This window comes from Mustela lutreola, chromosome 1 (genome assembly GCF_030435805.1).
Source record: "Mustela lutreola isolate mMusLut2 chromosome 1, mMusLut2.pri, whole genome shotgun sequence".
In the NCBI taxonomy this organism is placed as follows: domain Eukaryota; kingdom Metazoa; phylum Chordata; class Mammalia; order Carnivora; family Mustelidae; genus Mustela; species Mustela lutreola.
The window spans coordinates 82,893,118-82,916,564 of record NC_081290.1 but is presented as its reverse complement, the minus strand read 5'-3'; the positions used below and the strand labels follow the sequence as shown (position 1 = coordinate 82,916,564).

The following is a 23,447-nucleotide window of genomic DNA, read 5'->3' as shown; positions in this document are numbered from 1 at the left end:
ATTTTATTTATTTATTTGAGAGAGGCAGGGAGGCACAAGTGGGATGGGGCAGAAGGCAAAGGGAGAAGCATACTCCTCACTGAGAACTTACTTGACATGGGACACAATCCCAGGACCCCAAGATCATGACCTGAGCTGAAGGCAGATTTTTTAAAGATTTTATTTATTTATCAGAGAGGGAGGGAGAGAGAGAGAGAGAGAGAGAGAGTGCAACAAGCAGGGGGAGTGGCAGGCAGAGGGAGAAGCAGGCTTGCTGCTGAGCAAGGAGCCAGAGTCCTTGATCCCAGGACTCTGAGGTCATGACTCATGCTGAAGACAGATACTTAATCGATTGAGCCACCCAGGTGCTTCTCCAACCCCTGATTTTTAATTTAAACTATGAAAGAAACAAAGATATGCTTCTGAGTTACTCTATCAATGTTCATGGAAATTGTTTCATTCAGAAAAACTTTTTGCAGTGCCAGAGTGTCATCAGCCAAGGAAATAAGAAGCCACAAAATAGAAAAGAAAGAGAAGACAAGGTTGAAAAGAGAATTAGCAGTGAGAGCAAAGAAAGCCGGGAAACAAAATTAGATGGTCCTGGTGAAAATGCCAGTGAGGATGAGATTCAGTCAAGTAATCAACGAAAGAGAGGTTAGTTCATCTATAACCTCATTTTTCCACCAGTTTTATTGATATAATTGATATATAACATTGTGTAGCTTAAAGTATACAACACAGTGGTTATATTGTGAAGTGATTCCCACAATTTTAGTTAATATCTATTTTCCCTGAGTCACAATTTTCTTATGATGAGAACTTTTAAGATCTAGTTTCTTAGCAGCTTTCAGATACATAGTACAGTATTGATAACTGTAGTCACCATGCTGTAATATTACATCTCCAGAACTTACTTGTCTTATAACTGGAAGTTTGTACCTTTTGACCACTTTCACTCATTTCCTCACACCAGCAACCACCAGTCTGTTCTCAGTTACTGTGAATTCAACCATTTTAGATTCTACATGTAATAAAGATCATACTGTATTTATCTTTCTGGCTTATTTCACTTACCATAATGCCTGCAAGGTCCATTCATGTTATTGCAAATGGGAGGATTTCCTTCTTTCTCATGACCTTCTTTCCTTCTTTCTCAATAGTATTGCATTGTATATTTATACATCATATTTTCTTTATCCATTCATTTGCCAATTGACACTTCGGTGGTTTCCAAGTCTTGGTAAGATGGTCCTGGTGAAAATGTCACTGAGGATGAGGCTCAGTCAAGTAATTAATGAAAGAGGTTAATTTAACTATATCTTCATTTTGATTTTAATTTTTTGAAGAAAGTCGTAGTAATGAATTGTATTTAATTAGTTGATTCCTAGTAGTCACCAATGAGTATTTTAGATTTCTTCAGGATTCTGGCTGCAGTGGTAGCTGATTTGGTTTTGTAACATTCTTGAACTATTAGGTTTTTCTTTATTTCTTTTGACCTATACTCTATGTAGTATATAATGAAGTTATAGAGCTTGGCATGGATAAATTCTTTTTTAAAAAAATATATTCTTGAATTTAATATAGTCTTGAAAAGTATGGTAATTATTTTTGAAATCTGCAGTGGAACTGCTCCCTGTTTTTCTGGGAGTACCTTTTTTTTTTTTCTTTTTAAAGATTTTATTTATTTATTTGACAGAGAGCACAGCAGGGGGAACAGCAGGCAGAGGGAGAGGGAAAAACAGGTTCTGCTGAGCAGGGAGCCCAGTGCAGGGCTCCATCCCAGGATGCTGGGATCATGACCTGAGCCGAAGGTAGACACTTAATGACTGAGCCACCCAGGTGCCCTGGGGAGTTCTGAGAAAATATTTTCTAAGAGAAAAATTTGGGCCAACTTTTTTTTTTCCATAGCATTTCTCCATTAAATTGCCCATTGAAGAAAAAATAGTCTTTGTATCCTTTTCCATATATTTTATACAACTTATGTGTCTCTAGGGACAAATTATGATTTAACTGCTTTGTAAAAGCATATACTCATTCAGTGTTCTGATCCTAGGTTAAAGTGTTTTCAGGGACCCTTAGGCAGAAAAGTTCTTTTAAACTGTTGGAAGGTTGGTAGCTGAGACAAGGTGAACATTGGGAGAAGTTCAAGAGATGCTGTGGGAGAAGTAAGCAAGTTCATGTTGTGCAGGGCTTCGGTAGTGTGGAATTAGCATTTTGAGTGCCACGGGAAGCCATTAAAGCATTTTATTAATTCATGGAAGTGATGTGACATGGGCAGGAACATTTTATAATGAGATGTAATTTCCAGCCAACTTCTTTAATAATGGAACTAATAGTGTAACTGTATATTGAGCACTTACATGATTTTTTAAAAATATCTAATTCTTAGCTTTAGGGCAAGCATATTAGGCTCACTTGATATAATGAGCCAAGGCTAATTGCTCAAAAGTGGTTTGCAACAGGACAACCATGTGGTTGTTAGTCAAAAATTTCCCCATTCCTTAAACATATTTATCACTTAGCTTTTTCATGCTGCTTAGATACATTGTCTTTTTTGACTGTCTAGAATTTATACAGATGATAGGTATGTCATTCTGCTTTAAAATTTGTCTTCTGTGTTAGTTGCTGTAATTAAAAGTGATCAGACAACACTAAAATCCAGGTTTTTATAGATAAACTCATATAAGAGTTATGAATTGACTCTCCTTGGAGCACTCTTTTTAAACAAAAACAAAAACAAAAAAAGCCTTTAAGGAAATCTCACTGATAGAATTTATAGTATGAAATTTAAAGAGTTTTTTGATTCTTTCATATTTTCTTCCTTGTCTGTGAGTAGTTTGCAGGATTTATAGGAAATCAGTATTGTAGTTGCATACTGGTAATTCCCTTTCCCTTAATTACCGTGGTAGTTTTTCCTTTGCACATGAGTCTTGCTGTTTTAGTAAAAAATATATACTGAATAGAATACTAAATAATTTGAAACTTTACCTTTGGATTCCACAAATTAAGTAATCTTCAGAATTTCACTATAGTATAACAATTACACTATCATTTAGTCAGCAAGAGAAGTTAAATTGCTTGTATCTCATCTCAAGAAAGCGTGTAGTAGCTATAAAGAGATTTATCAAATGCATTTAGATAAATTTTATACCCTAATTTTGAGAAACCTATTTCATTATTAGTAATGCTGGGTAAACGACTATTTTGGACAGTAACCTGAAACTAAAAGTGTTTTGAATCCTCAGCCAAACTTTCAGTGTGTACTTTATAATGTCTTATCAGATACCCCATTGTAAAGCGAGAGTCAGTTATTAGGAGCAGTGTATTACATGTACTGCTTATTCATCAGAATTAAACAAAAGAGTGGACATTTTTCTTGAAAGTAAAGAAAACCAATGGTATTCCATCAGCTGGCTCTTCACATGAATTTTAGAAATATTTGCACAGGTAAGTTTATCAAGCAGCTCTGTGAAAAGAAAATTAGTTCTCTACAAGAAACTTTAAGGATAAACTAAGTCTCACATTTGATTAAAATCTAGCATCCTCTCAAAATTGCAAAGCTTTAATGAAAATTATACAGTGTCATAAATGATTTTATTTGGTTTTCTTCAAGCCAATAAGCACAAGTGGGTACCACTCCACTTAGATGATGTAAGACCAGACAGTCAAGAAAGACCAGGATCCCGGAACAGTTCAAGATGTCAACCTGAAGCAAATAAATCATCACATAATAATAGGAGAAATGATACCCGAAGTAAGTTACATTCTAAGAGAAAAATGACACTAAAGAACTTAGTGTTAATGTTCATAATTTTAGTAATTATGTTTAGAATAAACTATTTGAGAGTAAGTTGCAGATGTCATGCCCCTTTTAACACTAAATACCTTCAGAGTATGTATCATAAGAACAGTAATGTGGTATGACTGTCTACAGGCAGATTTTCCCCATAATGTCCTTTTCAATTTTTTTTCTCCTTTCCAGGATTTAATCTGAGATCATGCATTGCTTTTTAATCGTCTCTTTTGTTTGGTCCCCATTAATCTAGAGCAGTTCTGCTTTTGCCTTTGATGACTTTTTTTTTTAACCTGAAGACTTTGGGTCAGTTAGGTGGCAGATATCTCACTTTGGGTTTTCTGGTGTTTCCATGATTAGATTAGATTAGATTAGATTAGATTTGGGTTATGAATCTTTGGTAGGAATACTGCAGAAGTTAAATGGTTTTCTTCTCAGTGCATGGAAACAGACATGATATTGGTTTATCTTATTATTGTTGATATTAATTAACTTTGAACACTTGGTTAAGGTGATGTGCTCCAGGTTTCTTTTCTTTTTCTTTATTTTTATTATTTTTTTTTAAGGATTTTATTTATTTATTGATAGACAGTATCAGAGGGAGAGGGAGAAGCAGACTCACCAGGGAGTGAGCAGGAAGTCCTGATGTGGGGCTCGGCTGGATCCCAGGACCCTGGGATCATGACCTGAGCCCAAGGTAGGCCCTCAACTGACTGAGCCACCCAGGCACCCCAGGTTTCTTTATTATGGAAATACTTTTTTCTACTTCATAATTAATATGTAAATTTTAGAAATAACCAGTTTTTCATTAGACTTTTCACATGAGCTTTAGTTTGCATTGATGATTCTTGCCTGATTCAGTTATTACCATAATCATTGCAAATGCTGATTTTTCTTACTATATTATTACTTCTATATATATTAGTTGTATTCCATTATAAGGAATGACTTCTGTTATTATCCGTGTGGGTTTAGGGCTAAATTTTTGGGGGGATTATAATCCATTACTGTAATTTTTTAGTTTGATGCTTAGATTGTCCCAGATTCAGGTTCCTCTTACGGGTGATTTCTGGCTCTTTTTTTAAAAAGTCAACTTTACTGAGCTATGAATTATATATGTATAAAATACATTCACATATAATGTTGTTACTTAAAGGTCATTTCCCAGATATATTATTTCAACATGATTTCCCACATTTCAGAAAGCATAGAGCAGTAGGAGGTATGAGACAATTAGAGGAACATTTGGTTTTATAGGTCTCTGCTGAAATCTATTTTTTTTTTTTAAAGATTTTATTTATTTATTTGACAGAGATCACAAGTAGACAGAGAGGCAGACAGAGAGAGAGAGGTAGGGAAGCAGGCTCCCTGCTGAGCAGAGAGCCCGGATGCGGGCCTCAATCCCAGGACCCTGAGATCATGACCTGAGCCGAAGGCAGCGGCTTAACCCACTGAGCCACCCAGGTGCCCTCTCTGCTGAAATCTTAAGGCTGATAATTTTTTTTTCTAGTCTGATAATTTCCAAAGCATAAATGTTGTCTTGTGAGTGGAGAAGGCTTAAGAAAATTTTACAAACTTTATACTACCAGTTAAAACTTTCCACTTATATTATGAAAAACCTTAAACACACAAAGTTGAAAGAATTATACAGTGAATACCTGTCTAACCAGGTCCTAGATTTAGTAATTTTCCTATATTTTACTCACCTTTCTATTGAATTATTTGAAAGTTAACTTGTAGGTTATCATGACACTTCAGCACTGATGTCCTAAAAAAATGCAACATCTAGGAATCGACAGTAATTCTCTAATATCATCTGGAATCTAGTTATATTTACTGAGCTGTCCTCAAAATATGACTCTAAAATTATAAAACTTGTCTACAAAAAGACATTTTTGCCTTTGTATTGTTTATTCTCAAATATATCACTTTAATGTTAAAAAACTAATATATTTTCAAAATTAATGTTTTTTTCTTACTAAATATTGTGCCTATAAGAAGACATGAGGGTTTTAAAGAACAACAGTATATAAGCAACACTGTGAAGTCAGCACCAAGTTTAGAAATGCATATATTATCATTACCTTTGAACTTCCTTGTGTGCCCCTGGCAGTTTCATTCCATTGCTTCTCTTCTCAGAAAAGAAGGCCTGAATGTTTGTTTTTTCAGTATTTTTTACGTGATATTGACATTCAATATGACTCCATTAATATATTCTTTGGAACCAATTTTTTTTTGCTTTAGTCTGATTTTCTTAGGTTATATTGCTGTGAGTCCTTTTCCTTGTCAAAGGGTATTTCACTATTTGATAAAATCTGTTGGTAGACCTTTGGATTGTCTCAGTTTTTTGATATTAAAGTGCTACCATGTACATTTCAATGCATGTTTTCCTATAAACATGTACAAGAGGTTCTTGGGGTAATTTATTCAGACTGCAGCCCATGAGTGTGTTATGAAATTGGTGTACTGGGTCATGATCAGGTTTTTCGAAAAATGGATAGACTCTAGAGTGCTTCACTCAAAATATATTTTTCATGACAAGTGTGTGTGTGTGTGTGTGTGTGTGTGTTTAGGATTTTATGTATTTATTTGAGAGAATGATTGGTGGGCAGGGGCAGAGGGGGAGAGATAGAAGCAGACTCCCTGCTGATCAGAAAGCCAGATGTGGGGCTTCATCCCAGGACCCAGAGATCATGGCCTGAACTGAAGGCAGACACCCAACCAACTGAGCCACCATGTGTCCCAACAATTGTATTTAAATTACAAAAAAAATTTTTGTGTATTCTAAGGTGTAATATATAGTAAGGCTTACTGTGGATTGAGGCAGATGTGTTTGAAAAAGAATATATTAAGATAAGCATTAAGGAGGAATTGCAGCATTTAGGGCAGTGATTCTCAATGGAAGTGATTTTCCCCTACCCCTAAGGGGGAATTTGGCTTTGTCTGGAGATAATACTGGTTTTCACAACTGGGGAATGGGGGGTTAGTGCCTGCTACTGGCATCTAGTAGATTGAGATCATGGATCATCCCCCAGCCCCCTATACTAGAGAACTGTCTGGCTCAAAATATCAGTATTGCCAAGGTTGAAAAACCTTGATCTGTAGGATATATATATAGATATCTTTGAATTTATTTGATTACTCTGAATTGTTTTTCAAAGTGGATGTGCCTGGCTTTGCTCTCACTAATAGTATATAGTATTCTTTTTTCTGTCTTGGTCAATGTTTGAAATTTTAAGGCCTTAAAATTTTGTCAGCCTCTGGTAGATCAAATACTCTGTCTTAATTTGCATTTCTCATGACTGGTGAGGCTGAATGCCACTTTCTATATTTATCATCCCTTTGCACCTGTTTGCCTACCTGTCTTTTAGCCATTTTTCCCATTGAGTTACTATGTGTGTGTACAGTGAATATGCACTAATGCATTCTATATTGAGTATAATTCCTGTATTGTACTGCAGATAACTTCCAGTTCCTTTTTTTTTTTTTTTTTAAGATTTTATTTATTTATTTGAGAGGGAAATAGAAATCACGAATGGAAAAAGAGGGAGAGGCCAACTCTCCACTGAGCAGGGAGTCCAGCACAGGGGGTTGGGGGGTGTGGGATGGTGGTACTGGATTACAGGACCCTGAGATTATAATCTGAGCTGAAGGCACATGCTTAATCCACAGGTGCCTCTCTTCTAGTTTGTTTTGTGTTTTCATTTCCTTTTTTCTTTAAAGGAATGTCTTTACTTAAATTGAGACAACCTTTCCTTAACATTTTGTGAAAAGTTGTTTTTAAGTTTTATATAATGCAAACTCAGTCATCTTGGAACTTCCAGAATCTTCAATAGTATCATCTGTTTTTTTTTTTTTTTAAGATTTTTATTTATTTATTTGACAGACAAAGATCACAAGTAGGCAGAGAGGCAGGCAGAGAGAGAGAGAGAGAGAAAAGGAAGCAGGCTCCCTGCCGAGCAGAGAGCCCGATGCGGGATCCGACCCTAGGACCCTGAGACCACAACCCGAGCTGAAGGCAGAGGCTCTAACCCACTGAGCCCCCCAGGCGCCCCTCAGTAGTATCATCTTAACAAAGGGCCTCTTTATCTTTTTAGTATGTTACTTTGCTTATTAGAACTTCTTCTTTATATGTTAGTACTTCTGTAGGCCCTCTTTTATGCCAGGGACATTTTGACAGATTCCTTTGAGATCTCCTAAATTTTTAACTATCCGAAGAAGAAAGTGGGGGAGGGGGTAGTTACTATGCATTCATTAAAATAATCACATTATTCACCATTGCAAATTGGAATGTATAAAAATATTTTTGTTTTTAAAAGGTTGGAGGCGTGATAGAGAAAAGAGAGACGATCAAGATGAAGTTTCCAGTGTGAGAAGTGAGGGTGGTAATATCCGAGGTTCCTTTAGAGGTCGAGGAAGAGGCCGAGGACGGGGAAGAGGACGAGGAAGAGGAAATCCTCGATGTAGGACATGAATTTTTATTTCTTAAAATTTGATGGTTTAAAAAAAGTGTGCAAGCCCTTTTCCCCCCACTATCCTGTACAGTGTTTTAACTAATTTTTTTTGGTCTGATGACAAAGTGGTCTTATATTTGTTATCCCTTGGAATACTTCACTTTGGATTGTTCCTTATGGTGACTATTTCTCTTTAAGAAAAATTTGTAATCACATTTCTTTTTCTTTATTCACATCAAGTGAACTTCGATTATTCATATGGTTATCGAGAACATGGTGAAAGGACTGATCAGCCATTTCAAACAGAACTTAATACCAGTATGATGTATTACTATGATGATGGTACAGGTGTACAGGTGTATCCTGTGGAAGAAGCATTGCTTAAAGAGTATATTAAACGCCAAATGTAAGTCGGGCATAGATGGGATAGTAACATCAAACCTTAACATTATTGATAGTGAATACATTATAACACATTTTCTAAGCTGTTTATTAGTAAAATTGGAAGATTTTAGTGGTATTTTTTTTTTCTAGAAAATGTTACTACAACATGAAGTTTTTTTTTTTTTAAACTTACATTTGGCTTATATTGTGTTATATAAGACTCCTGCTTTGTCTACTGTTCAGGTATTTCTCTGTTTAAAGGGTTGAAAGAGTATTGTCAGGGTATAATGCACGATTAAATATAAATACAAAACTGCTGTGTATATACATGAAGTTGAACAAAGCCTGACTTCTTATTTGCAAATATATTTTTATATTGAAATTTGCAAATGAACATAAATAGCAAAACATGGTGAAAGATATTTTTTTACTTTCTTAGCAAATGGTTTCAGAATTCTAAGTTTATTTTTTTTAACTTTTAAGTTCTCGTTCTTTGTGACACATATTGAAGGGGAACTACCTCATCTTTTTTAGTTTAGACTTTTTATTCTAGTTCTCATAATTGCCTTCTGAATACTGAAGCTGAAGTTAGAATATTTTATTGTCTTTAAGAAAGAAAAACCCTAGTACATATTAGTACTATAGGATGTTTTGCATATTTATGTAATGTATTTATTGGTGAAAAAAATGTCCCCAAGTGATTTGCATAACCAGTTTGCTGAAATTTGATTATGTTTTGTTCTTACAATGTGCAGGAGAAGGCTATTTTTGGAAGGGTAGAAGCATCTTAAAAACATCTTCTTTTAAAAAAGAAAATTTACTGTTACTAGTAAATAATTTCCTCATCAGCATCATCCAGGCATCTTCCTGGGATGCCTTCATGGTGGATTTGATTGGCTTACATACAATACGAGGCAACTTGTTTATTTTGTTCTTGCTTCTTCTGTTACAGTTGACGCAAACACTGAAGAAAAGGGCCTTTTAATGGGCAGAAAGTGCCTGGCATGTGGCTATCAACTTCAAACCACTATTCCTGTCTTTTTTGTAACTCTTGCTGCCAGGTCCCTTCTGAGACCTGACAGTGGATATGCAACTCCATGTCAGGATAATCGGCCTCCAATGTGCTCATACAAGTGAGGGAGGAGCAGAGCTACATCAGTGTTGACAAAATTTCTGATCATGCAGTGTAGAATCCAGAGCTTCTAAGGTAGGACATGATAATGTCCCCTAGGACACTGAACAAATGTCAGACACAGCATTGGGCATGACTCCTCTTTTTTGTTGTTATTGTTTTAGCAGTAGGAATTTGGCAGGTGGTAGAGCACTAGGTTTAGAATGGCTCTTTACTGTAGTTATTGTTCTTTGATTAGTGAGTCCTGCTTTGAGGAGTCATGCTATTGACTTTGTTTTCCTTGAGGTTTCTCATAGGTAGGCTCAGGGTTTACATTTTCCCTTTGAGAAGTTACTAAAAAACTTTCTTGCATTTGTGGAAAAGTGTGCTAAATGTATTTTGAAGTAAGAAGCTTAACTATATTATGGATGATCGAATTTTTAAAATAATTTTAACTGAAAAATATATTAATAATTTGTCATTTTTGTGTCAGAATATTAAAAATTTAAGATCTTGATTATTTCTAGCTTCTGAATCTGGCATTCAGATTTAGAGATGAGTAGTTTGTAGCCCAATAGAAGTTTAAAAAAGTATATCCTATAGGTAATAGGGTGATTTATGAATTTATTCAGATACTAAGGTTTTCACAAAGTAGTAGAATAAAAAGCCATCTTATTAATGATTCAGAGAAGTTTTTGTCTAAGAACAGTGACTAAACACTAACTTGTGACTAAATCAGATGTCCTCATTTGTAAAAATTTAGAATTTAAGCATGTGTATTTTGTGCCTACCATGTCTGGCACTGTGAAAAGGACTTTTGATGTGTAACAAAAATTAGAACACATGTGTTATGTGCCCACCACATGCCAGGCACTGTGAAAAGGGCTTTTTTGAGGTGTAACAAAATCTGAATGTTTATTTCTTTAAGACTAAGATTTTTTTCTTCAGTGTTTAAGATGAGTAAATGATTTACTGGTGTTACTGAAATGTCAGGTGTATTTCACTGATCTCTAAGGGAGTTTTGCACTTCAATAGTTAGATAAATCTCTGAGTATAAAGAAACAACTTGAGTGTTTACATTTCTAAAGATTTTTTTTTCCTCCCAGTGAAAAGTAGCTCAAAGCCATTCCTCATTTATGGGTGATTATTTCTTCAAAGCTAGAATTTGACCTAAAGATTTCAGGGGTATCTTTAGTCATCCAGTGTTACACCAAAGTATATAATTTAGTATCCTTTCTCATAATTTGCCACTGATCTTTGAAAATTGATCTCTGATTTGGAAACATTATAGGATTATTAACCTGTAGGCCATATTATCATTGATGTCATGTATTTCTTTTGTATTCTTTTGTGTATTTCCCTCCATTATCCTCTTGGTTGCTCTATAATTCTTTTCTTAACTTTTCTGTATGGAGGCTGTAATTTTAAATGTGTTTCTCAAATGCCATTATTAAATGTATCTTGGAACTTCTACTTATTGATTATATAGTTTGTCCACTTAAATTTCTCTCTATACTTTCCTAGAGAAGATTAAGGTATTTAAGATTTTTTTGTATTTTTACCCCCATGTATCTCATAGCATCATAGATATTTCTTGTTTAGCTATATATTCTGTTCACTCTTAATGTCTTTTTATAGTTCTCTCCATCAAAGAAAGAGGGAGATCTTACAAATATATAATTGTGTGTGTGTGTACACCTGTGCTCATATATTCACTAAATTTTTACTCAGCATTATGCTGATTGCTAGGATTCAGAAATACGAAACAATGTCAGTACCTTGTCAATTTAGAAAACAAAACAAAAACTGGAATCTACTCTGTAAAGTTAACAAAGAATACTTCCAAAAATAATGTTCTTCTCAGTAATGGGGAAAAAGTTGAAGGCAATCTGTTGACCTGTATTTAGTCAGCTAAATGAAGCAAGTTAAAATAGGTTTTAATGAAAATTTTCACTTAATTGGCTCATTTTACAAAATCAGTTATTGAACTGTTTTAAAGTAGAAATCTGGTTAATTCTTTATGCTTAGATAAAGCTGACCTAAGTAGACGTTAATATTAGGTTTTGGGGAATGAATCAGTATTCTAAATGTCTTTCTACTCATGGATAAGAAATTATAACCTCAGTAGGGTTTTGCTCTTTCTTGTATTTATCCTATATCTAAGTTGTATTAAATCTATTTGTTATTAATAAAATAATTTTAAAGCTGTTTATAAATAAGCCATAGATATTTTTATTTCCTGTTGAATACATGAGATAAAGGTAATCTTTATTTCTTTTTGTTTATGTTTCTTTTTTTCAGTGAATATTACTTCAGTATAGAAAATTTAGAACGGGACTTCTTTCTTAGGAGAAAGATGGACGAACAAGGTTTCTTGCCTATTTCCCTGATTGCTGGTTTCCACCGTGTTCAGGCTCTCACTACAAACCTTAATCTCATTTTAGAGGTAATTATTCATTTACAAAACAGTCTGTACTTTTAAAAAAGTGCTCTAAAAGTAATATGTGAACCTAAAAATGCTCTAAAAAGTAATACTAAACACCTTAAGGAAAAAACACAAAAATAATCTTTAGTTGACTAAGGCTTAGACTGCATCATGGCCTGTTTTAATTTTATAAAATCCAAATAAATGCTTAATCTTGGAAACCCCTCAAATGGGGTATACTAATGATGTTTCCACATATTTCTAACCTGATCCTTCAAACTTGGACCTTCTTGATTGTGCTTGGTCCTCTAGTCTTCTCAGATTGCTACAAAATAAAATGTATTTCTATTTATTAAAATTTTGAGGATTTTTCCTGTGCTATAATTTAAAACTGTTTTAAATTATAATAATAATGTAATGATATATAATTTATATATCATATATAATATATAATAATTATATTATTATCACATAACTAATGATGTAAATAATAATATATAATTATAATAATAATTATATAATTATTCCACTTGTATTCTTAATGCTTTCATTAAATTTTTTGTCTGTCCTGTTCTAGAAATGCTGTGAACATTTTTGTTTTCTGTTCCCTATACACATGTAAACAAATTTGCCCTTTTGCGGTAGTTTTGCCAGACTTGCATTCTTGTGCCCCTGTGTAGCCAGTCCATTTTCCCATACACAGGCCCTGGAACCATTGATTGGATTTTTGTCCCTTTAGTTTTGCCTTTTCCAGAATATATAAGTAAGTTACAAGTTTGTATGTAGTTTGTAGCCCTTTATTTCTGATTTCTTTCACTCAGCATAGTGCTTTTGAGATTTATTTGTGTTGTACATTATCAGTAGTTTGTTATTGTTGATTAGTATTCCATAGTGTGGATGTACCACAGTTTATCCATTCACTTGTTGGTAGACACTTAGATTGTTTCAGGTTTTTGATCATGAGTAAAGCAGAAAGGTCTTTGTGTGGATATATGTTTTCATTTCTGTTGGATAAATATTGAGGAGTGTGATTGCTGGTATGTATTGTAAGTGTATTAACTGTAAGAAGTATGTCTAAAGTGGGTTTGACCATTTTGCATTCCACCATTTTGTGTGAAAGTTCCATTTGTTCTGTAGCCTCATCAGTATTTATTTGCCATCAGTTGTACTTTTGGTTGAAATGCCTAAATGCCTGTTCAGATATTTTGCCTTTTTTTTTTTTAAATCTGAGAGAGTGAGAGCACAAGCAGGGCAGAGGCAGTCAGAGGGAGAAACAGGCTCCCCACTGAGCAGGGAGCCTGATGTGGGACTCGATTCCAGGACCCTGGGATGATGACATGAGCTGAAGGCAGATGTCTGCTCAATGAACTGAGCCACGCAGGCATCCTTATTTTGCCAGTTTTTAATGGAGTAAGAGTTCTTCTGAATATAAATCCTTTGTGTTTTACAAATATTTTTTCCCAATCTTTGGCTCATCTTTTTATTTTCTTAACAGACTTCTTTAGCAAATTTTTGTGAACATGAGTGCTCTGGGCTTTAAAAACTAGCTACAGAAAGATTTAAGATTTCAAAAATAATAAAAAGTAATGATTTGTTATTTGTTGATATGTAATTACTGAGTCTTTGTTTTATGAAAGAAATTATTTCAAGTACTACCACTATTACATTTGTTTATATATGCCATCTAAATAGTTTCTATACATGATAATTTGAAGAAAACTTAGTTTTTTCCTGCAAAGCCTAGTCTTCAGAAAAATATTATGATTATATTCATAGTAGAATGAGTTTATTAACTACTGCCATCACTTGTGCTAAAGCAAAGATATATCTGTCATTTTATATATATATATCTAAAAATATATGTAAATTTATTTTATATATATATATAGTCATTTTCAGTGAATTTGTTACTGATTTCCCCCACTCTCTGTAATTCTGTAGGAATATGGTTATAATTTCATTATTGTATGGTTTTTTTGGTCTCTTGGTGTTCCCATTAAGTCTGCCCACATAATTTTTAGCTTATTGATTATCAGTCTGTTTCCTTATAATTTACAGCAGTGGGGAAGGAATAGTTAAATGGACTTTTGCTTTACTGTTATGAATTGACATATAAGCACAGTGACTTAGAACAGCATAGGCTGCATTCACTTAACATTCATTATGCACCTACCATTGGTTACAGTGGGAAAGTCGTCGGTTTTCTGTTAAGAATGTAGAATTTCATTGGGCTTTGCAATATAAACATAAACTGATTTAGAGTACAGACTTGAGAACCAGCATATATATCGTTGTAGTTTTGTGATCTTGGGCAATGTCTTGAGACTTCTGCAAAGTGGAAATGATAACAATACGTACTTCATAGGGTTGTGTTGAAGATGAAATGTTTAATGACAGTTTCTGGTACAAACAGCCCAAAATAAGAGTTTTCTATTATTGTTAGTCTTCAAGGATGCCCTTCTATTGTTCGCTCCTTTTTTTGGATCTTCATTTCAATACATCAACATCAACATTTTGTTATATGTATTTTGATATGCTCAAGCTTTCTTTCCTGAAGAACTATGAAAAGCAAAGTATACCTTAGTTCACACCCCTGTCTGTCCCAGTTGAGGTTTTCTACATAGCCAGTCTTACTGAATCTAATTCCTCCCATTCATTTTAGCTTATTATATTTTTTTTACTTGATATATATATTATAATAGGATTGGTATTATAGTGATATTTATCACATAATTATAGTACAGTATTGTCTGTAGTCATTATACTGTGCATAAAATCTCTGTGGATTATTTACTACTTGTTGCCAGTTAGTAGTCTTAAACAACACCAATTCCCCCATCTGCTGTTTCCTGATAACCACCATTTTACTCTTTTTTTAAATGAGTTTCACCTTTTTATATTCCACATATAAGTGATATCATACAGTACTTGTCTTTCTCTGACTTAGCTCATTTAGCCTAATGTCCGGAAGATCCATCCATGCTCATGGCTGAATAATATTCTGATATATATTTGATACATATGTATTTGATATATATGTTTGATATATGTGTGTGTGTGCGCGCGTGCATGCACACGCTACATTTTCTTTATCTCTTCATCTGTTGATTGGTGTTTAGTTTGTTTCTTAGTTTGTTTCCACATCTTAGCTACTGTGAATAATGCTGCAATAAACAGGGGTGTGCAGGTATCTTTTCAGAATCCTATTTTCATTTTCTTTGGGTATATGCCCAGAAGTGGAATTCCTGGATCATATGGTAGATCCAGTTCACTGCATTCTTGATTGCAGTGAACAGAGAGCTATTTGTGATATCTTTTTTTTTTTTTAGTTCAATTAATCCTTGATCTTTAGCTTATCAGTTGTAGGACTGTTCAAGTTACTTAACCTTAACCTCTTCATGCTTGTTTTCTCATTGTTAAAATAGGGTAAATAATACTTAAAACTATCACAGAGTATAAGGACTTAAGAGAAATAACTAATGTATTTGTAATGTCCTTGAACTATTCTTGCTACTCCCATCTGAAACTGTTTTCTAAATTGGCTGACTGTGGTTCCTCAGAATGTGTGCTGCTGTCTTATCTTTTAAGTTTTTGCACATGCAGATCTTTTCTCTTGGTACCAGGCATAGGACCAGGAACTAGGAATATATTATCTATGTATTCTAATGTTGGTAATTCATAATAATATTTGGTCCATTTAAGAAAGGACTAAAGTTAGTAGTTAGAAAAGCCATCAGATATCCAAAAATATTAACAGCACACTCTTAACTCATTGTTTAGGACTTCAAGGTAATCATGGTTTGGTTTTAAGAAAACTCTTGTCTAGATATTTTCCTTAATTTTGTATAAAACATAATTTTTATATGATGTTTGTAAGTTCTAAATCACAACATTCACTTATTCTCTTTATTTTCTTAACTTTTTCAATAGGGAATAAATTTCCTGTGATTTAAGATTCAAAGGATATGTAGTGAACAATTTACTTTCTATCTTTTACTAATGGTCAACTAGTTAAACCTTTCTTGGTGACAGTCAGTGTTACTTATTTTTCGTGTATTTTTCCCAAGATACTACATATTATACTACATATATTGTTAGGCCCTTTTTAAAAAAACAGCATATATTAGATTATTCAGGATTGTGTATAAATACCTTTGGGTTTTTTCCCACTCAAATTTTTTCTTTTAAACTGAGCCATAATTGGGGTGCCTGGGTGGCTCAGCCATTAAGGGTCTGCCTTTGGCTTGGGTCATGATCCCACAATCTTGGGATCAGGGAGCCGTGCATCAGGCTCCCTGCTCGGCTGGAAGCCTGCTTCTTCTTCTCCCACTCCCCCTGCTTGTGTTCCCTCTTTCACTGTGTGTCTCTCTCTCAAATAAATAAAATAAAAAAAAAATAAATTGAGGCATAAGTTATACACTGTATATTAGAAATCATAGAATTACATGCAACTTTTCTCAGTGTATATAGTTGTGTAGTTGCCCCCCAGATTAAGATATAAAACATTCTCAGTATCCCAAGAAGCTCCCTTGTGCCGTCCTCCTAGCCTGTACACTGGTCTCCTCAAAGGTCAATTTGGTGGTCTCATTATCTCTCAGAGCTCTCTCATTTGTTTTTTAATTTCACCTAATCAGAGGTATGTGTGCTCTTTTATATCTGACTTGTACTTACCATTTCTGTGAGGTTTACCCATGGTGCTGGTGTGTAGCAGTTGATTATCCATTTTGGGGTAGTATTTCATTCTAGGAATAAAACACAATGTATTTTTCCATGCTGCGGTTTATAGATGCGTGGGTTCTTTCCAGTTTGAATCAGTGGTACTGTTGCGAACATTATCATACATATTTTTTGATAGTCATATGCATTTATTTTCCTGTGACATGGGTAACATGAGATAAACACACACACACACACACACACACACACACTTAGCTTTTGTAGATACTGCTAAACATTTTTTCCAAATTATTAAACCAATTAACACTACCACCATTCACAATTTCACTTGCTCCGTATTCTATCAACATATTGGTAGTCTTTTTCTACTTAAAAATTTAAACCAATAGGAAAGTTTCAAAGATTTTTTTTTTTTTTAAATTCAGGTCTAAATAGCATGTTGTAAAATGCAGAGGTCTTAGGTGTTCATTTTGAGTTTTGAAATTGTATAAGCCTGCCCTCAAAAAGATAGAGCCCATTCCTCTAAGAACTTCCTTCATGGTCCTTTCCAGTCATGGTCAGTCCCCCACCAAATCCTCTGCTGCATCCCAAACCACTTTTCTGATTATATAAGCATAGATTAATTTTGTCTGTTTATTTATACACATTTGTGTAAGTGGGATTTTTCTGTGTCCTGGCTCTTCCATTCGTAGTTTTTGAAATTCATCCATGTTGCAGGATCTGGATGCTGGGTATGCTGGTGTTTGCGACTAGAGTGTCATTCCTTCTAGAATGTTCAATAGATAAAACTAGGAAAATATATATTAAAAGAAAATATAGCTATCACCAATTCAAACCCCTTATCATAGGCTTCTTCCTTATTTCCTTTATTCTGTATTTCATACTCTGTTTTTTCAGAGAGTATCCTGAGTCCCATCAAAAAAGTTTGTTTTTAAATAATTTTTAATAATTTAAAGTACTGTCCAGTTTTGAAAATATAACTTTAAAAAGTATTATACTAAGGGCATACAAATATAAAAGTAGTACACATGATATGTTCTTCTGCTAAAAGATAGTGAGTTTTAACTTATAAAATAACAAGTATATATGTTCAGTTTTTATATTGTATTTGTATTTTTCCTGATTTTATTTCTAAAAGGTAAGTACCCTTGAATTTCAGATAAAATTCAGTTCACTATGTCTTTTATTTTGAGGAATTTTTGTTCTAGTTTTATTTTATCATTGAATTGAGTATGTTATTTTTGCAAAGCTCTATAGCCTAGTGACTAAGATTCAGTGGTGGATAACTAATAAATTATTTGATCCTAGTATTGCCTCATACTAAGTCTATGATCTTTATCAAGTTATTTCTTTGAGCTTCAGTTTCCTCACCTGTATACATTACAGGGTATTGTGAGGTATGTGTATGTGTGCTTCTTACCATTTAATTAATGATGGTAGTTAATAAAATAGTGCTTAAATTTTATTTAGTGGTTTATTATTAAGGTAAGATAAAAGGAAATATGAGAGGAAAAACCTGAAAATAAAATTTAATTATGGTAAAAGTAGTTTGATTATAGTTGATGTAATAAAATGCTAATTCTGTTGTGAAAACCAAATTATTTGCTGCATGTTATGTAGGATATCTGTTACCTATCACAGGGGCAAATTATTTAAAAATTTGTTTTAAGTAGTTAATTCATGGATATTTTTAGAAATGTTTACTGTAATGTCTGCTGATTTCAGATTTTAAAAATATTTTAGGTTATTTGAAGTATAGGATGTGCAATTACAGTTTTTTGAATGAAAGTTCTTTAATAGCTTAAAATACCTATTTATAGGCACTGAAAGATAGCACCGAAGTGGAAATTGTGGATGAAAAAATGAGAAAAAAGATAGAACCGGAAAAATGGCCAATTCCAGGCCCTCCTCCACGAAGTGTGCCACAGACAGACTTCTCTCAACTGATTGATTGCCCAGAGTTTGTACCAGGCCAAGCCTTTTGTTCACATACAGGTAACAGCTTTTCTTCTAGAGCAAGCAGAGTAACGGTGGGCTATCTGGTCCCATTTACCTATCCTTTAAAAAAAGTTTATTTAGATTGTTTAGGAAATTTAAAGAAAACTGAATAACTTTGATGCTCTAAATTCTATTCATTTTGTGCCCCCCACCCAGCCATAAATTAAAAATGGATTTAAGAATTATTGGTAAACCTCTGCTCCATTCTTAGATTGTGTACTTTGTCATGTATGGAATTTCTACCTATCTTCTTAATTTTACTAAATGATTATAGATAAGTTGTGCTAGTTTCCTCTTATAACATTGGAGTAGTCTAGTAGGATGAAGTAGTTTAAAAGTCTTATACTAAAGAGTGGGGCTGACTAGTTTTGTTACTAGTGTGCTTCAGTCCCATCTTGTAAAGATGGGATGGCCTATATTCAAAAGCAGCATTGGGGTACTGTTATGAAATTATTATGATTATAGATTAAAGAATTGATGGTAATTAGAATTTCCAAAAACTGCTTTAATATTAAGAATTTTTTCCTGGATCATTTTTAAGACATTCCCTCTTGGGAAAAAATGTGTGTGCTTAAACTTTTTTCAGTCAGGGTGATGATCTACTGATGCTTGGATGTCATTTGATCGAACATGCAGAGGAATAGGTGATTCACTGAAATATTATAAACATTGGAACAAATCGTGCTGCAGAAATGAAAGCGACCAGACTTCTATGCAAGAATGTCTACTCCCGACTCCTTGTGGAGGAGGTTGGGCCACCACTACAATGGAGATAAACACCTTTGTGATGATAATGAGAGAGAGAGACCAGAGGACTGCTGTTGTTTTTATAGGAGCCACCAATTTGTGTGTAATTAGCCTGAGCTGCATGTGCTACTTTTATTTACGGTGGGAAAGTTAATTATTCTGGAAATATTGCAAAATTCTGTCTTTTTTCCCAGACTTATGTACTGTGTCCAGATCAATAAAACAAAAATAGAGAGGCTTGAGTGGCATTTCCCAGATTGTTAGGTCCTTTGCTATTTGATTTGCCCTTCAGTACAGTGTACAGTGTATAACTCACATGTCACCATAGTATTTCACATGGACTATGAAATGTGTTAATGTGGACATGGGGGGATAAGAAATATGAGAAATGAACAAGAATATTTTTTCTAAACTCTTCAAAATATATTTTTTATACACCAGTATGTGAGACCTGCCATCAATAAAGTACTGATGAACAGACTCACAGATATTTTTATTTAATGTTTCTTTGCTTGTCAGCCCTCTGTGCCTCTATCCCTAGCAAGCAACTTGGGCAGATGTTTTAAAAGTTGAAGAAAAGTGATATTTTTTAGGTTTTCTTAAAAAAAGACTTAATGTCTGATTGTATAAATTAGATTATTTGTGTAAACTTTGGGTCCAAGATGACATTTTTAACCTGCTTATGAACAGGCATTAGGTGAGTTAGATAAAAATAGAAAATACTTTTTCCTCAGGGTAGCTAATAAGATAGGTCAGTGAAGTTGGTGATGCCTGTTCATTTAACCATTTATGCGTTATTAATAAAATTACAAGGATAAAATCACAATGTCTTGTAAATTTTTGTGTTTTTTAAATATATGCTCATTTACATCTCATACATATTGCCAAAACATATCACTCTATATTTAAATGTCCAAAATTTTAGGTTCTTTAAATTACACATCTGTAACCACATGGATAATGAAGGCATATAGAATATTCTTAGAGTTATGCAGATTTATATTACATCATAGGAATAGGTACATAAATTCAGCCTTTTTCATGAATCCCCATATTTCTGACCTTAATAAATATCCTCTGATGAGAAAGGCTTAGGTCTTAAATTCAAGAGAGAGTAGTATGTCACGAAAAGTGTGAAATGGGTATAGGAATAGGAAAAGTAGATTGTACCTATAGGTGAAGGAACTTTTATCTATATCCTTTTTATCTCTAAAAAGAAGACTTTAAATTTCAAAAACATAATCATTGATGTATTCTTCCTGAGGGATTTTTATTGTAAAATATTTAAACATTTTTGTTTTTTTTTTCACCAAAGAAATTAAAATGTCTATTTTTCCCTCTATGGAGGTTGAATTGTGTAACATGAATTCACCTTTGCACTGAACAGAGGACCTCAAATGCACCAGAAAATGTTGATTATGGGAATGGTAAGATGTTAATTTTAAAATTTAGGTTTTGCAGTTCAATGGATATAGTATTGCACTATCAACTCTTAAGTAAAAGATTTCATTCATCAAAATTGAGAGGGTTGGGTACCTGACCATCTTGGGGGTTTTTGTTGTTGTTTTGGCTTTGTGAAAAATGTGTAGGAGGATCTCTAATGATTTTTGAATAAGCTGTGGGATTTCCTTTGGAAAGTTGCAGAAGTATTCCTGAATGAGCTACATAAAGTATTTAACCCTTTAAAAAGTATATAACCCCTTTAAAGCAATCTATATAACAACCCAGATGCAGGGTGGATAAAGAAGTCAAACTAGATAATCATGGAATATATAGGGTGATTTAACTCTGGAGAGTGATGTTGATAATTTTTCAATTAAAACAGCAAAGATAAATTTTTTTCTCTGTTCTTACAAATTAGAACCTATAAAGTGTCAAAGTATGTGTCTGATTTTTTTTATCTCTATAAGTTTAATGTCAAATCATCCAAGTAATATTCAGACTTACTGGTTCTTGGAAGATGAGGGCTTTACCATTACCTTTAAAATTTACCTACATAATGTTTGAAATCTTTTCATTGTAAAAGAAAACAAATCACATAAAGCATATGTGTAGGTAATTATAAGGTGAACATTTCCCTTTAACAACTCAGACTATTCTAAATTTTCTTACCCAGATTCTTTGGTATTTTGATATTTAATTTGTAAGTACGTGTTATGGGTATAATGAAACACTTGACTTCATGATAGAAACATTCAAGCTTAGCGAGCATTTAGAGATGATTATATAATAAACTTAAGTAGGTGTTTCAATATATTTCTGTGTTAAAAATAGTAGTTAACTGATTTCCCTACCATGTGCCAGGTGCTATTCTAATCATTTATACATGATAGTAATTTAGTTATTTCTCACAGTTGCTAGGGTAGTGATTCTTAGTCTGTTTTTAAAGCTTTATTCACTGCATGAGCATAGGTGATTTATAGTATTAGAAATAAGATTCTCTGCTATAAAATGTGTTCCCATTCCTATAACTTTAATATCAATACTTGCAGTCCAAATGTAGCATTTCATCTATACTACCTCTATGGATCAATTGGTGATATATGTACTGTTAATTGAAGTTGTAAGCATCAGTGTCAAATAGAAATATAATGTTTGCTATACATGTAATCCTAATAATTTTAATAGCCTAAAAATGAAATTAATTTTAATAACATTTAAAATATTTTAATATACCTAAATATTATAACAATAATATAAAAACTACAGATCCATTTTACCTTTTTGAATATTTTGTACCAAGACTTTGAAATCTGGTATGGACCTTACACTTATTAGCACATTCTAGGACTACCCATTTTTAAGTGCTCAGTAGCTCCATATGACTAGTGGCTATATACTCAACAATGCAGTTTCAGAGCCTTTTCCATTATGAAGGAATGTACTTCTAAAAAAAAGTAATGTAATTTGATATTTGAATCCTGGATCTAATAAGTGTTCATGGAGAGGATAATAACTCTTATTTGAGTCTAGCATGTAGTAGATGAAAGTAAAATCTTGGAATATTCTTCTCAAACCCAAAGTCCTGGAATGTGCCTTTGCATTTTCATTAGTAAATAAAAGAATTGTTGCTGTTCACTTATTTCAGCTTTCTCCATTTAATATTCAGCTTTGCAATATTTTCAAGTAATTGGCTTTTGGGGACTAAATTAAATGATATTTAGAATTTTAGAGTATAAATTTATATGTAAAACTCTTTGTCCAAAGGAAATACATATTGCGTTATAACTTAAAATAAGCATTCTTTTGAATTTTTAGAAAAATATTTGTAAAGGTATTGATTAGGATTTTATTTATAAAGCACGTGATTATTTTGATTAAGGGGATAGTGTGGAAGCATGCATTTTTAATTACAACAGAGTTTTAAAATGTTTTAAATTTGCACTTTAATGATGTGACATTCTACTCCTTACAGTATCATATATGAGCTAAATGCACACTGCATTTAGGTAAAATTCATTAAGCAAAGGAAATGTGAAGTGTGAATAATGACTCCCTTGCTATAGATTATAGCAGAATAGTGAAGGACTGATACTGCCTTGAATAAAATATGCATTTACTCCAGCTTAATAGCATTTGAGATTCCATAATTTCATTTCATAATTGATAGATTTTAAGATTGCACTGGGAATTGATCCCTAAATTAAATGAATTATCACAATTAGTAACTCAACTGATATGCTTGAGATGTTTGAATGAATGTGATTTGTGTAAGGGTTGGTGACATTTCTTTTATCTATTCATTGGCTTCACTCAAATACATTTTACATCTTTTCAGGTTTGAAAATCAGTCATTGGAAAAATTGTAATTGAGATTTGATTTACCATGTTTTTGTGGAAAAAAAAATCCAGCCCAAGTAAAGAAAAAGAAGTGTTTTA

The 23,447-nt window shown here is 33.3% G+C and overlaps 1 protein-coding gene across 9 annotated transcripts in view; it reads left to right on the top strand.

The window, feature by feature from the left end:
* The window catches only part of LARP1B (La ribonucleoprotein 1B), a 136,363-nt gene that overhangs the window by 9,216 nt on the left and 103,700 nt on the right, over nt 1-23,447 (top strand). For 5 of the 9 annotated variants that reach the window (XR_009352154.1, XM_059168861.1, XM_059168860.1 and 2 more), the window contains exons 4-9: nt 444-633; nt 3,593-3,733; nt 8,092-8,235; nt 8,467-8,632; nt 12,023-12,167; nt 18,644-18,818. Coding sequence is in view for 8 of the 9 variants with exons in the window: in XM_059168861.1 (XP_059024844.1) it covers nt 444-633; nt 3,593-3,733; nt 8,092-8,235; nt 8,467-8,632; nt 12,023-12,167; nt 18,644-18,818 (961 nt within the window). In the remaining variant the exon portion in view is untranslated. Of the gene's footprint in view, nt 1-443; nt 634-3,592; nt 3,734-8,091; nt 8,236-8,466; nt 8,633-12,022; nt 12,168-18,643; nt 18,819-19,407; nt 20,395-23,447 lie in introns of those variants that run through there. The other 4 variants (XM_059168863.1, XM_059168859.1, XM_059168857.1 and 1 more) reach the window with 2 other exon arrangements.